Genomic DNA, 16,953 nt, shown 5'->3' with positions numbered 1-16,953 from the left:
CACTGGATGGGCATCGTAACGTTACCGGGCGTTACACTTTTTCATGAGTGACTCCGAGCCGCAACCTAATTTAAGACGTTGTCACGTCAAAAAATGTTAACACCAATTAGCAATTAAAAATGTTTTTGAAACGGACATCATTCAGTTACCCACCAATGTTTTTGGAACAGACAGAACAGTTAGACAAATAGTGGTTGTCCCGCTATAAAAAGAATGAAGGTCAATGACTCGAGATAGTGAAGCCTAATACCCTCACAATTCTAATTTTACTATATCCACAACCGGTCAGACGTCTCCAGTCCAAGGTATTTTGTTCCTTCCAGTCTCCTGTCGACGTCTATGTATGGAAGTCAGCAGCTCCATCAGTCGCTTTGTGCGCGTCTTCACGGTCGTGTGTGTCGTCCCTTGAGTCCGTCGCGTAACTGGTAGTGCAAGTGTACCCGTATCTCACCTCCACAGCATTCCACATATAAACAGAACATTCTCTCTTACTATGACATAAGTCCCCTTTGTCACCATTTATGTCGGAATTTCAGAGCTTGTCTCGTTTCGTTTTCAAAAAATTTTAATTTTTATCCAACTCGAAGATTGCTCATTCTTTCCTTCATAAACTTTATTAAACTATTTAAGACGCTTTATTTTATTACTAACAAGTTATTTACATTGTATCACAAGGGGGGGGGGGGTTGACATAAATTTCTCTCTATCAATCGTTCACAATAAATAAATAAAAACATGAAATTGGACACACAAGAAGGAATGTTAGTACATCAATAATATAATGTCTTTATACTAATATCAGACAGTATAATGGTTGTAGACACTATTATTAAATACTAAATTTCTAAATTTTTTAAGTCCTGAGGCCATGTAATTCTCCTATTCATGTACAAATTTATTTACCGTATATGTCATAAAAATCCCCTTTTTCTTTTAATACCTGAAAGAAAACACAAAACCTTGACTTGGCCTATGGTTACTCTATTATGACATTTTACTATGGGGTTTTGTTATTGTTCTTTTTTTGCTGAAAGAAAAAATTGTCCAATTGTTCTTGAATTAATTTTCACTTAAGCGGGTCTCAAATCTTGTAGATGCACTTTTTTCAAAATTGTTAAGTCCTCGGTGTGCTGAACTATATAACTGTTCTCTGAGATAATAATCACAATTCTGTATGGTCCGTCAAATTTCCTATCGAATTTATTGTTTTATTGAGAATAAGTATTGGAACAACGATACATGGAAGGTGGAGTAATTACTATTCTTGGGGATCTTGAACCGAAAGAATTACCGAAAATACATCGTGTACCAAAACATTCACCGTGAGACAGCAGTCTTGAATCAGTTCTACCCCGGTGTGCCGGAAAGCTTGGTAAATATCAAGACTAAAGTAGGCGCCCCACATAAATACCCGTGTTTACCAATACCAGAAACATTGGGATTTCCAGAATTGTCAGTCTATGGTTTGAAATAATACTATCACTAGAACATCGGATTTGTTTTATTTAACTATTGAGAACATTAACCAAAAGGAGTATTGCTGTTTTGTCCTTATTGATGCTCCTTCTAAGAAATTCGCTCTTTGCACAGAGGGTGGGAGGCTGGCCAGGCGGTCAATGTCTAGAATTCATTCTCGTGACTGTACCTCGGATTGATCTGCACCCTCAATCACAAGCAAAGATAGTTAGAAATATATATTGACATATTTTAAAATAATTACAAGTTTAGTGAGTATAAATCCAAATCAATATTTATATGTAGAACATGTAGTACTTTCAAAATTTCAAAATGATTACTAATAACCGATTTCGTAAGGATTTACAGAAGATTTAATTACACTTTTAATTATTAACTTAGAATTCAATTTTTTACTATATAATACTTCAAGTGACATACAAGAAAGAAATGCTGTTAAGAAGTTTTCAATGTCATTATTTTTTTTTAATAATGATGAATTAAAGTGGAGAACTTACTTTTTTAAACAGAAAACTGTGTTTTATCCATTTTCTATGTTATTAAAATCCACATAAACAAAAATTTTTTCTTTCACTCGAATGCTTGGGTAAATACTACACAAGTAGTAAAAAATGTTTCCGAGATAATATAGGTAATATTTTTACATGACGTTTGAAGTGAGATGTTTAGCGTGTGAGAGAGGGAACTGGCTCCGTCAGGGATCTTTTTCAGAAAACTAACTACAATTCTATTCTACTCTAAATACAAATTGTTTATTGTTTATTATATTTAAAAATTCAATGTGTGTTTCTTTGTAGCATTTCAAAGTAAATAAATGTCATTGAATTTTTAACTACACTGTTCACAATAAATATATTGAAGCTTAGTAACTAATTTACAATTAGCACACTTTGTCTTTAAAGGGTCAATTTGTATTATTCTCTACTTGTTCATTTCAATCTGTGTTGTGTTTCAATAGGCTATAATATTTATTTTTTTCAAACGTACATTTTGTTCTATAAAAGATGTAAAATAAATGTACTGTTCTGTGATTACTACAAATGAGATAGATTATTTCAGTCTCTATATTTTTCTTGTTAATGTGAAATATATTGGAAATCAATTAAATCTCTCTGTTTAAATCAGACAATACACAAAATAGAAACTTGTTTATTTTAGCTGTATTTATTCAATTCACCCAACGTGTCTCAGAAGTTCCAGAGCTGTTGAAATTTTGCCGATCGAGTCAGCATGTTACTGCTGGACATCAAAATGTATTTTAACACTATATAACTATACAACTCGATCTTTAAATATAAATATATATATATATATATATATATATATATGGATCGAATTGTTAAAATACTCAAGTTAAAACAGTTTTTTGATGCACTAGAAGCTATGTGCAAAGTTCTGTATCTTCATCTCCAAAGCTTCAAAACATATTCAACAGTTCCGAGACTTTCGGTGTATTCGCACTCATGAGTATTACCTAAGATACTTTTTAGTGTTATACACACTACTATTATAATTTACTACGATGCGATTCATGATCTTGATACAAAATTAAACACTTTGTCTTTAAAGAGTCAATTTGTATTATTCTCTGTGTTGTGTTTCAATAGGCTATAATATTTATTTTTTTCAAACGTACATTTTGTTCTCTAAAAGATGTAAAATAAATGTACTGTTCTGTGATTACTACAAATGAGATAGATTATTACAGTCTCTATATTTTTCTTGTTAATGTGAAATATATTCGAAATCAATTAAATCTCTCTGTTTAAATCAGACAATACACAAAATAGAAACTTGTTTTGAAGTGTGTGTGTGTGTGTGTGTGTGTGTGTGTGTGTGTGTGTGTGTGTGTGTGTGTGTGTGTGTGTGTGTGTGTGTGTGTGTGTGTGTGTGTGTGTGTGTGTAGATCGAGCTGTTAAAATACTCATGTTAAAACAGTTTTTGATGCACTGGAAACAATGTGAAAAGTTCTGTATCTTCATCTCCAAAGCTTCAAAACGTATTCAACAGTTCCGAGACTTTCTGTATATACGCACTCATGAGTATTACCTAAAATACTTTTTAGTGTATTTCACACCACTGTTATAATTTACTACGGGATTCATGATCATGATGAAAAATAATAAACAATGAATATTATTTGCTAATTATGTAACCTTTAGGTATTTAAAAATGCAAATTGTTCCACTTCAACGAACCATGACATTTCAAATACTGATTTCCTGTCGTTGAAGATGACAATATTTTCATTAAGTGGGTGTTTATTGAGAGGCAGATAGTAGTTATCAAACCATAGATAAGATAGGTCTGACTTTAATGATTCCATATATAACGTGACATACCCAGATTCCACACAGTAACCATGGCAGAGAATACAGTTGTGATAGACACCAAGTTGGGGCAGTTGAGAGGACATACCAGGCAGTCTGTCCTCACTCTGAAGAAATATTATGCGTTTCAAGGCATCCCTTTTGGTAAACCGCCACTGGGAGATCTCAGATTCCAGGTAAACTTATTTCTATAATTTATTAAATTTACGTTTACACCACCAATAAATTTAAAAATATTTCTTTTGTGGTTGACTGACACATTGATCAAGTCGGAAAACTCAGTAGATAACGCAGGGTATTGTAAAATCTACTAATTAATCATTAAAATGTGTCAGTAAATGTCTATTCTTTATATTTAAAATCATATTTATTTCAAAACATTATATAGCAAAAGGATGGCATTAATACAATCTATGTTGATTAATAAGTTATAATGTTAATTCAATATTAAATTCCTTGCTATGAATCTGGTCTGAATAAATGATTGATTAAAATTATCTTATTGACATAAGTGTTTAAAAATTAAAATATGATTTGTAACATTTACAGATGAACAGTTAAAACAAATATTACATGTGAGTTTAGATATGAACATTAGAATCATTAAAATAAAATAATTAATAATGAATTATAATGATCACCCTTTTAGGCACCGCAGCCTTTTGGTGGCTGGGAAGGAGTCAGAGATGCTTTGGAAGATGGCCCTAAGTCTAATCAGAACATCATGTTCCCAAAACCGGGAACTGACCATACCAAACTTTGGGAGGGTGACGAAGATTGTCTTTATCTTAATATTTACATGAACGAGGTAATTACACTCATTATCTTATTAGCGATAGTTCATTTAATTTACATACTCGTATATAAAAATAGCTCATAAATATTGCAATTGTTTTGAATTGCTTTTCGAACAAATATTAAGATTTTGTAACATACAAAGAGTCAGTTGTACTCTCCAGTACATATATATACTAGTAGTATAGTAATAGTATGTAGCTGGGTGACACAAGGGATTCTGGCACCCTAGGCAGGAGTAGTCGTTCTGCCCCTTCGCCCAAGCCAGTAATAAGCCGATAGAAAATGTAAATAAAAATTTTTTGGCTCTTGTTAAAAAATCTTTGACCACAACTTCCTTCTACTTTAAAAGAATTTTAGAAACATGTATCAATCTGTTTGTTACTGTGCGAAAATATTTTTGACAAATTCAGTATCATATTTTGTTTTATCCGTCCCGTTAAACATAAACTCCAGACCAGTCGCTTGATTTGCTGCTTCCATCACTATCTTCAACTTCTGCAGCCGTGTTTTATTGAAATCGAACCCCTGGATTTGGAATCAAAGTATATAAACACCAACAAACCTCACAGTTTTTACTTTGTGGTTCTTGCTTTTTAAAGGTTCTAACGTGTTTGTTATCAATACTCTGTAAGACCCAAACTTATGTAAATGTATGGTTATCTATTTTAAATTTGGATAACTATTCACTTGAACCACTACTTCCATTCTTTTGCCTCATCTGTCCATATTGTATTGGGATATATTTATGAGAAATCTGCCTTGATTTCACAGTTTTCTTAGTTTTTTTCTGAGCTTCTCTTACTGCACTTATAATAACTGCATTTTTCCGAATCCAGTCCCAGGCCACGTTAAATTATAACCTTAAATAATAACACGAGAGATTTTTTAATAGGATTTAAATGTTATTTTCAATTAACTGAGCTTTAGCGCATATTACTCTAGAGGCTGGACAAATTTCACTTCTGCCTGTCGGTCAATCTGTTTGTCTGCCCACACGATATCTCGAACTTTGAATGAAGCTTTATTTCCATATGAGCAACACTAAGTTTGATGATTTGGCTGAGCGTTTGCGAATATTTTTTACTTTTGATCTTATGGGTGCGAGGTGGCAACGTGAAAAAGGTAGAATAAGTATATGTATAAACAATCTGATTTGTACAAACATATGTGATTTGAGCATGGGATATTTTTATCTTTATATGTATATATATATATATATATATATATATATATAATATATATATATATATATATATATATATATACACGGTGTTTGAAAAGTCTGGGTACGGCTTAATATTTTACAAACCATAGCATATAACATCAATAAACTTTGCACAGTGTCATATGGCTATACAAACTATTTTTCCTTGCTATTACCATGACATGCCAACCATGGGGGGACGGCCCACAGAGGAAAACATGGAAATCTTAAATTAAAGCATGGGTCGAGTGATACCTCATTTAAAATAGCTCACTTAGTAGAGTTGAATGCCGCAAACCGCATCTCAAAAGGTTTATCCAAACAGAAATGGCGGGTTGTTTTAGGTATACGTTGTGAAGTACATTATGCGCTGCCATTTCTGACTGGATCATCGTATTCTGATGCGGTAGGCGGCGTTTCACTCTATGCTATGGTTTGTAAAATATTAAGCCGTACCCAGACTTTTCAAACACCTTGTATATATTTCTTGTGTTCTTGTGTATGTGACTGAACTCCTCCTGAACGACTGGACCGATTTTGAAGAAATCTTGTGTGCGTGTTGAAGGGGATTTAAGAATGGTTTAGATTCACAATTTGGTCCACTGGAAAATGTTTTTTTTCTTTAGTTAATTTTTAATTTCTAAGTAGCTGTTGATTTTTGAATGTTTCACATTAGTTCCGGCAGACTACACTACGACACTTAATACTTACAAAGTGAACTGATATTTAACAGCTGTTTTTACATTCAGCTGAAGTTCATCAAAGAGGTAGAAACATTTGTTCACATTCAAAATTTAGAAAATTATTATTGTAAGGTGCTTGATAAGTAGTGTAATGCTGATCGCATGCACGAAGTCATTGGCTAATTTTAAATTTAGATTGCACCAATGATTACTAAACTATCTAATTCAATGAAAATACTATTAAACGCTATTGTAAAAACCACCTCATGGTACAAAGCCGTGAATGTTTGCACATAAGGTAATCGAATTTACTTAGATCGAATGTAAATGAAAAGAGCTGAAAGAAGACGCTTTATGATTGAAATTGGATTTAATTGATACATTTTCTTGATCGGAACACAAGGCAAACTCCACAATAATACTGTAAATATCTTAGACAGAAAATTAGTTTTAACAGACAGAATTTGATTCTTTATAACCTAATTAGTTTATCGGGATTCGTCCATATAAATTATTTGTACTGAATAACTTATAAAAAACTAGCAAAAACCACGAAAGATAGAGGCTGGAAATGTTCATAATGTGGCCAAGAGGCTCACGAAGGAATGACTATCAATTATCTCAGGAGTGTTAGAATGTGATAGAAAAAGAATACGTGGATATAGTGTACTGTTTTTCAACAGAAAATTGCGTGCGAAGCCGCGGGCAACTGCTAGTTTATATAGTAAAATGAAACAAATAGAGTGAAACGTTCATATTAAAATATCAGTGAAAATATTTTATTTCAGTGCAATCTTGGGTTTTAGTACCCTTCCTAGCTCACCGGAACTGTTACTATTTCAACATCACTATGAAACCTAACTTACCTAATGAAACCTAAGTATGGACAAAAATTTGAATGTATCAGTGTGATAAGATATGTTGAGAAAGATTTCATCCGTACACTTTAAATGTCGCATTAATCTTCATTTATAACATATATGTGTTCTATAATGGTGGATGTCCAACTGTGGAATTTTGCTGAACGTAATAACTGTGTCAATATCTTTTTTGCATGGTTGTTCGCAGAAAATCTCGAAAGTTAAAAGAATTATGTATTATAAATTGTACATGTCTCAGCGAAGTCATAGTGTAGCGTACTTCTACCTTATATATGACATATTGTCTGGAGCTTGTAGAACTTTTCATAATCATTTTTCGGTGTTTACATAATATATATTTAAAAACCTTTAGTAGTCATGCAATCTGCTAGGATTATCTAAAAATCATTATTGATTATTTGAAGGGATAAAATGTGCCACTGTTAGATACACGAAAACTAACAAATTGACAAAGTAAGGCGAAGAAAATTTAAAACATTGATTTTGAGAACTATGTGTTGTGAAATATTATAGATTAGGTTTTGATTTACACGGACGGTTCTCCTGGGAACATGAAACATTAATTATACTTTGTTCCTTATTTTAACAAATTTTCATGTCAGCTTCCAGGTACCAGCAAATCCAAGAAGCCTGTGATGTTCTCTATCCATGGTGGAGGTTTCAATGGAGGCTCAGGTGGTTTGAGTATGTCTGGCCCTGATATCTTATTGTATGAAGATGTCATTATTGTATCACCTAACTACAGACTTGGTGCGTTTGGTAAGTGTTCTTAATGTAACTAGATGACATGAACTATATCCTGAATGAAGTTTTCGGTCTGGGTTAACCATAATATTAAATTCTTTGGAAATATAACTATTTCATTTCCCCACAATACACACTTACACATTAAAATAGTTTCAAAATATAATTTATTAATATTTTATGATATTTTATTTTATTTATTTACAACTAAAAATTTAATTTAACCTGAATCTTAAATATAACAACTTGAAAATTCAGCTATAATAAATAAATAAATATTTATATATAATTTATTTATATATATATATATATATATATATATATATAGTTGAATGTTTCCTGTAACGTATTGAACAAGAAACTTCAGATAACAGTGTATAATTTAGTTCATTTAATAATAATTTTCTGATGTTTAAATGATGTATACAAGTACAAAAATGTTATAATAATCTGCCGTACAGATTTTCAATTGCCAGATCTAGGGCTTATTATTTATTATTATTAATGATATGTGAAAGATTACAAAACGTTGTACGTCATCACCAGGACACTTCTTTTTAATACAAGTTTCTATTAGAGTATAATTTACACCCTGCAATTGTTTTAATTTGAATTTTATCTCAAAATGTGTTCTTTGTTTTGATGTAAATTTGCTCACAGTATATAATTTTTCTGGCAGGCTTTCTATCTCTGGAGAATGAGGAACTACCAGGAAACGCTGGCCTCAAGGATCAAACCCTTGCCTTGAAATGGGTCCATGACAACATTGACAGTTTTGGTGGTGACCCAAACAACGTCACTATCTTTGGTATCAGTGCTGGGGGTGCTTCTGTGGCCTACCATCTGATCTCCCCTTCGTCCAGAGGTATCTGGAATAGTAAATAATCATACTTTCTTAAATTAGAATAAAACATATCAATAGAAAGTCATTAAAACCAATTTATTTAATTTCTTATAGGCTTATTTCATAAAGCTATCATTCAGAGTGGATTTTCCCTTAACCCTTGGACTCTTCAGGAAAATCCACGTTCTCATGCGCTAAAGGTATCAAAGAAACTGGGATGTAAATCTGAAGACCCTAAGGAAGTACTTCGTACCCTCCAATCTGCATCTGCTGACGACATCATGGTAGCTGCGAGAGAGCTGCCTACGAATATGGTAACATACTTTTCATCACTTTTACACAAAAGGAGATTTGTCTATAAACAATGTAGGAGTACGCCTTGATGTGTCGCGCAACAGGCTTCACAACATCAACAGGCTGATATTGCTTGCGTGATTTCAAATCCATAGATCATTTCATCCTCGAGATATCAATCTGAGAGCAATCGTACAGAAAAGAAATTATTACATCTTTCGGCAGACAAAAGAACAAAGTTTGTCTACAGTCATATGTATAAAGCCTATAGATGAAATTTTTCTAATGGCGCCTTCCATCAGATATATTCACATTTTTGTTCACGATTAAGTTGGGTTTCGTAGAAGTGTTAAAGTAATAGAAGTCTACACACCAAGTCACCAAAACGTAATGAGTGAAGTAGGGTAGTTATGGTATACGTTTTAGTATGAGGCTCAAGAGGCTGGACAAAAATCATTTCGGTCTGTTTGTCTGTTTTGTCTGTCCGTGCAATAATTTTGAAAACGAAAGAGCTTCATGCCAAATTTCAAGTCTATAGCTTACGCCATTTTCGAGATATCATGCGGCCAAATAGACATTCGGACAGAAATTAAATTTGTTCAGCCCCCACTAGTGATGGGTTTCACTAATGATAGATGTATCATAATAGATGTACTTAACACATTCAAGTGTTCTTGGGTAATCCCAGCATAAACTAAGTTGCCTCTCGCAGCCATTGTATTAAACTGCAGTAGATAGTAATAATAATTAATACCTACAGTTATTTGGTACAATCACTGATAAAACTAAACTCAGTATTTTAAACAGTATTGTGTCAAACCTACAACCTATAGTAATATACTTCGGGACCTATAAACTAATTAAAACCCGAGAAACCAACCAATGTACAATAGTGTAAGATAAAATCAATACCTAGGAACGCAAGAACTAAATACCATATCGGTCTGTTTTAATGTTTTAAACTAGAATTAACTGTTATTTATTATTATTATTTATTAGTGTGTTATCAGCATATTGGATATATAAACAAATTACAACAAACAAATAAATATGTAATATAATATATATATATATACAGGGTGATTCATGAAGTTCTCCCCCCACTTCTACAGCACATTGTACTAGTAAAAATAATGAAAAAATTTTATATAAACATAGGTCCGAAAACGCTTCGTTAGCGAGTTACAGCTAGCGAAAGATTTCGCCTGAATTCCTGGGTAAAGAGTAAAATAAAGCCATACTGAACTTTTGGAAAGGTTAATTAAGTAAAAAAATATCGTGGATTCTTATGTATTTTTTACCTGATAAAGCTAATAAAAATAGGTTTCAGAACTGTACCTGTAGTAGTTTTTTGAGGTATTCAGGGTTAAATGTAAAAAATTGGGGCACGAAACAATGTTTTTTAAGTTTGATGTACAATAACTTTTTTAAATTGGTAATAAATACATAAAATCAACAAACATTAATTGTAGAGAATTTAATTCTGAGAAAATTGATATAATCAAAGTTTAAAATAAAACATAAATAAGTACCAAAAAATCGTATAATAATACATTACTAGTTTTAAGCAAAATTAATCAGGTTGGGCCAACCGTACGCACCTTTTTATAATAGATGTTCGAAAATGAGGCCATCATTATCAAATAAATTTTGCAGCACGTTTGTGTGTATTGCTTTCGTTGCGTTTCTTAATTTTTCAGGACTTCCCTGTATCTGCACAGCAGAATCCATAATACGGGCAATTAATTCATCACGAGAATTCACTTTTGTCTTGTATACAATGTCTTTCATCCATCCCCCAGATGCAATAATCGAATGGAGATAGATCTGGTGATCTAGGTGGCCCAAGGGTGAGGCCCTCCACGACCAATCCAGTGTCCAGGAAATTGATGATTTAAGTAAGCAGAAACGGCAATTAAAAAGGGGGGAGGTGCTCCGTCATGCTGGAAGTACAAATTTTTGTCTGAGATGTAAAGGAACATTCTCTAACAGCTGCGGCAACTCTTCATGAAGGAAATGCAAATAGAACTCAGCATTTAGGCGTCCAGGTAATATAAAAGGTCCAATCAGCCGATTGTGCAAAAAGGCCACACCAGGCATTGACGCTAAATCGGTGTTGAAAGTTCTGTTCCACTACCTTATGTGGATTTTCTTCTGCCCATGAGTGTTCATTGTGCAAGTTATTGACACCATCCCGAGTGAATTGTGCCTCATCCGTAAAACAAAATACGCTTGTAGAGTTAATTATTAATATTCAAAAAAGTTGCAAAACTCCAAGCGAAGCGGACCATCCCCTAGCTGTAGATGTTGAACCTTTTTTGTTTATGAAACGGATAAAATTTGTTTCGATTAAGTGACCTCCACACCGTTGACTGCGAAACTCCTATCCGCCTAGAAATACGTCGTGTAACTTACACCTGGACTGCGATGAACAGCATTAATAACAATATCATTCATCAAGTTGGACAGCTCGTTCATAATTGGTTTCTAGTACTTGGTAGTGATCCTGTTTCCCGAAGAGTACGAAAAGTTCCTGAAATTGTTTTGGTATCTGGAATCCTCCTATTAGGGTAACGTAGTTCATATTCTTCTACAGCAGCTCTAGCATTACCATTACAGTAATCCAAAATAAAAACCATATCAACGTATTCCTCTGATGTAATTAAGTAAGGCGTTTTTTCGCTGAATAAACAATCGAATTATAACTCACAGAAAAATTGCATTTAATAACACGATTCACAGAACCCGATCTCCTGCTGTAGCTTGCAAAAACACCACTAATACACAGTTTCAAACGTAACAGTACAGAATACCATTGTTGATCAGCTGTTATTCGTGCGTTACCAACTTAGAAATTAATAAAACAAAAAAACTGTATTTCGATGATTAGTAAACAATAATGGGAAAATGTTTGCTTCATTTTATTTTCGAACATTTTGATATAAATTTTTATTAAAAAAAATACAACGTAATAAAACATGATATTTTTTTATTTACAAACAAATTTATTTAACAGTTAATCTTGTTTTCTCAATTTATCTCATCATTAAGGAACAAACATTTTGTTTTTGTTTTATTTTAACTAAATACCGTATGGTATTTCTTTACAGCTAGTAATGTATTATACTGAATAAAATCGATTTGTTGGTACTTATTTCTGTTTTATTTTAGACTTTGATTATATCAATTTTCTCAGAATTAAATTCTCTACAATTAATGTTTGTTGATTTTAAGTATGTTTTATTACCAATTTAACAAAGTTATTGTACATCAAACTTAAAAAAACATTGTTTCGTGCCCCAATTTTTTGCATTTAACCCTGAATCCCTCAAAAACTACTACAGGTACAGTTTCTGAAAACCTATTTTATTAGCTTTATCAGGTAAAAATACATAAGAATCCACGATATTTCTTACTTAATTAACCTTTCCAAAAGTTCAGTATGGCTTTATTTTACTCTTTATCCAGGAATTCAGGCGAAATCTTTCGCTAGCTGTAACTCGCTAACGAAGCGTTTTCGGACCTATGTTTATTATAACATTTTTTTCATTATTTTTACAAGTACAATGTGCTGTAGAAGTGGGGGGAGAACTTCATGAATCACCCTTGTATATATAATATCCCAGTTACATATATATATATATATATATATATAATATATATATATATATATATATATATATATATATATATATATTCCTAAAGTTACAACTTTATAAGAAAAAATATATATAAGGGGGAAAGGAATACATTCAGGCTAACAAAAAGATTGCTGGCTGGTAACATTTACAGTTTTAAACAATGTTTAGTAAGAACGTATGCCAGGAACAAAATTTGGTGGGTCAAGACAAGTGATATTTTCAAGTAGTGGACAGAAAATATGGCTTCTTTTGTTCCTTAAAAAGTTCATGAACTGGTTTTCAACAGAGAACGATCTTTCAGCAGTACATGTCAGTAGTACTGAATTATAAAATAATAATGATCGTTTACTAAAAATAAAATAATTAGTAAACAAGGTCCAGATCCCTTGGACCCCTTTTCTGCGTAATTCTTTGTTTTTTGTTTTTGTTTTTTTTTTTTGTTATTCTTCAGCTTGTTTGCTCTTGTTCTGTTCAGCCACATTTAATCTTGGATCTAATCTAGTCTTTAATTTAAATTGTGTTTTGTTTGGATTACAGGATTTGGTAACGAGATTTAGCTTGGTGTTTGGACCCAGTGTGGAACCAGCAGGACCTGACGCTTTTCTGACCGACAGCCCTGAAAATGTTATGGAGAAAGGCGACTTTGCCAAAGTTCCTGTCATTCTGGGCTGCTGTGTCAAAGAGGGATCCTTGTATGGTTTCAGTAAGTTGTTAATGTAACTGCCAACTGGCTCACACATACTCAAAAGAGTTCACTGTTAATTATCTTCAATAGAAAGTCTAGTTAAGCAAGTCAAAACATCTCAAAAACTTTACAATTTTTAAATTTCTTGTAGTATTGCGAGTATAAAACTAAGCGGCATTTATACATTCACCATTTATATACTGAGAAAAACTTAATTTTTTTAAATTATGTTCACATTGTGAATGCTTGTAAACTTTAATGTTTAATAAGCCTATAAATGTTTAAAAACTATTTTAATATGTCGTTTTATTGGAGAGAATAATTCAATAATATAATAATTTAATTAAACATTTATTCACAAAAAATACTCGATCCGCTGGGACCTGAACCCGGATCTTTCACTTTATGTACGTACGAGAATCATAATCATAATATTATTATAAACGCGTATGAACTATATAATGATCTGTTGTACTGAAATTTTACATGGACAATATTACTGTCCCTGGGATAAATATAGGCCTATTCTTATTTCTAAAACTCTCCGGGCTGCGCTCAATTGGTCTTTTAAGCAGCGAAAAATCCCATCTTGGTTCCTAAACTTGTAAAATATTAATTAAAAGGGCATGTCTATCAATTATCAACTGTTATGTGTAAACGTAGTTTATTTTTTTTAGTTTGTTTACATTTACAATGAGTGATAATTTTTAAACAATAGCCATTATATTTCATTCCATTTTAGATTTCAGTGATTAGGAAATCTCTGAAAAGCTCACTCATCTACCTTACAAAACGTCCTAAAATGTAAGATGGTCGGAGTTTTACACCGAAGACTCCCTTTGAAGCAGACGGCAAGAACTATGATAAATAAAAGTTTTCTGGACTGTGCTTTCGAACTAATGTACCAAATTCCAGCACTAAGCGTTCTAAAATATTATTTAAAATCGTTAAATATTCAGTGAATAAAAAAGCAAACACGCCGTATCATTGTTAATATACTTTTCACTGTACTTTTTTTATCAAATATTAAGTATTAGATTTAAAAGACAACGTTACTATTTATCTATTAATTTAAAGGCTATTAGTTTTATTTAAATACCCATCTTAGTTCACTTTTGACAGAAGTGGGTTTCCCTGATCTGTGATATATATTTTCTTGATCGGAAAACATACTGAGAACAAAGTAAGTTACAATGGACTTAAATATTAAATTGTTGGAGTATTTTAATATTATGTAAACAAAGCAAACTCAACATTGGAATCGAAAATATAATTCACTCGAACCAGATATGGTCACACAGAAGCGAAACCTACGAAATTGCGTTCGAAGCCACGGGTAAATGCTAGTGCTATTATAATAACACATACTGCTTATATTTTATGATTACATCATTCTTACTATTATAGCAATATTATTATTGAAGTATTAAAAAGTTATAATACTACATATTATAGTAGTATTTCCTTATAGACAAAATATGGAGAGATTTTAAAATTGGTCTCACAATGTGTTAAAGACATAAAAAATGTACTCATGGTTCTTATAAAATGTTTGTCATTTTGGTAGATTTCATTGACATAAAATTTCTGCTTCTTTGAGGAGAAGTCGATCCCTTAGTCTTATGGACTAAGTTCTTAGTCCTGTGCGAAAATTTTAACAAAAAGTGTGCAACGATCACAGACAGGATTTTGATCTGCTATCTCGCATGATTTCCGGAAACTTTTCCGGAAAATTTATATTGTGATAAATTTATAGGTAGACATGCAAGTTGAACTTAGTTATAGTAGGTAGATATCACACTAGATCAAAGTACATCAGATATGTATTAAATATAACATCGTACTGATTCCTTTGTTATATTTTCAGTTGAACTGAATGAAGGAAAGTTTGCATTCATAAATGAAAACCCGAGTGCAATAGTCCCATCGTTTTTAGGACTCAAGCCAGGAAGTGTGGAGGAAAAAACAAGCAAGGAAAGAAATTTGTGACTATTACTTAAAAGGGAAACCTGTCTCTTGGGACAACATTTATGATTACCTGTGTGTGAGTAGAACAATCAGTATATAATTATAAAATGGATTTTTACTCTGAAACAATCCTCCTGTAACATTTTTTCTCTCTAATTTCTATATAGTTTGCCTTGTACAAAACTCCAAATTAAAATTTGACATTTCATCCTGCAAACATGTTTTTGAAAGACTACCTTACGTATTAAAATATAATTTTAGGAAGTTTATTTTTAAGCTGACAGTCTTCTTAAAATTTGCAAAATTTAAATATATAATTTTAATGTTTATTAAAATTAAATTCGGCTATTGTCATTTATACAAATTTATATATATATATATATATATACACACACACACACACACACACACACACACACACACACACACACACACACACACACACACACACACACACACACACACATACTCACCTTGCATATTTTAACTCTGGTAAAAATACATTCATACGCTTTCAAAATAGGCATGTACTTAATATCTTTCGTAAATGGTACAATAAAAGGTAGTCAAAGTAGATGTTAAAGTGCTACTTCTGAAAATCGCAACATAACATATTGTTCAGTGTTTAGGAGACTGGGGGTTTCACCTGGGGATGGAACAGACCAGAAAATATTTGTTGGAGAAGTCTCCAGCACCTGTCTACAGTTACCTGTTTACTAATCACTCCAAATGTCTGTGTGATTTCATGAAACTCATGTATAAAGATCCAGACCAACTTGCTAAAATTGCAACACCATCAGGTAACGTTTGTTTTTTAGTTTACTTACTGCGCAAAATGCTCGATACAATATTCCTGCAGTTAAAAAGAGATTTGAAATAATAAAAAGTTGGTCTATTTCTTTGGTTTATTTGGTTTGGTATCTTTTTCAGTTACAGTTATCATAGGAACAAAACAAAAAATTTCCAAAATTGTTTTTTGTTAATATTAAGATTCAGAAACTATATATTAAGAATACTAGTAATAAACTAATTAAAAGTAATGTTACAAATCGTTGTAAATATTTGTCTAAAAATAAGATTTTTTAAATTTTTCTAAATATTGTAATGGCACGTAAAATAGTAAATATATTTATGGTTTAAAACTGAATGAGATTTAAAACAACATTGTAATTTTGAAACAATCACGTAAAAAAACAACATACCCTGAGTTCTAGATTCTACAGAATGAACTATCTAAAAAAATATCTAACATAACGAATAGCTTTTTTTATACTAAGGCTATTTTAAAAACTATTTTATTCCAGTAATTAGTTTCCTTTCATGAGCTCTATTCTACTCAGAAACATGCCACGGAGCGGATGCAGCATTTATCTACACAATACACTCAGGCATGATCTCCAACCCT

The 16,953-nt window shown here is 32.0% G+C and overlaps 1 protein-coding gene across 1 annotated transcript; it reads left to right on the top strand.

Moving 5' to 3' along the window:
• The first annotated feature begins 371 nt into the window (after window positions 1-371).
• LOC124364452 (venom carboxylesterase-6-like) lies at window positions 372-16,310 on the top strand. Its single transcript, XM_046819950.1, has 9 exons — window positions 372-425; window positions 3,823-3,982; window positions 4,456-4,614; window positions 7,975-8,131; window positions 8,796-8,981; window positions 9,075-9,274; window positions 13,433-13,598; window positions 15,448-15,624; window positions 16,171-16,310. Exons 2-8 carry the CDS (start codon window positions 3,839-3,841, stop codon window positions 15,567-15,569), a joined length of 1,134 nt encoding a protein of 377 aa, XP_046675906.1. The 5' UTR covers window positions 372-425; window positions 3,823-3,838; the 3' UTR covers window positions 15,570-15,624; window positions 16,171-16,310.
• Window positions 16,311-16,953: the final 643 nt, after the last annotated feature.

Source organism: Homalodisca vitripennis, chromosome 6 (genome assembly GCF_021130785.1).
Source record: "Homalodisca vitripennis isolate AUS2020 chromosome 6, UT_GWSS_2.1, whole genome shotgun sequence".
NCBI lineage: Eukaryota > Metazoa > Arthropoda > Insecta > Hemiptera > Cicadellidae > Homalodisca > Homalodisca vitripennis.
The sequence above is the reverse complement of the archived record's forward strand: the minus strand, read 5'-3'. Positions and strand labels throughout refer to the sequence as shown.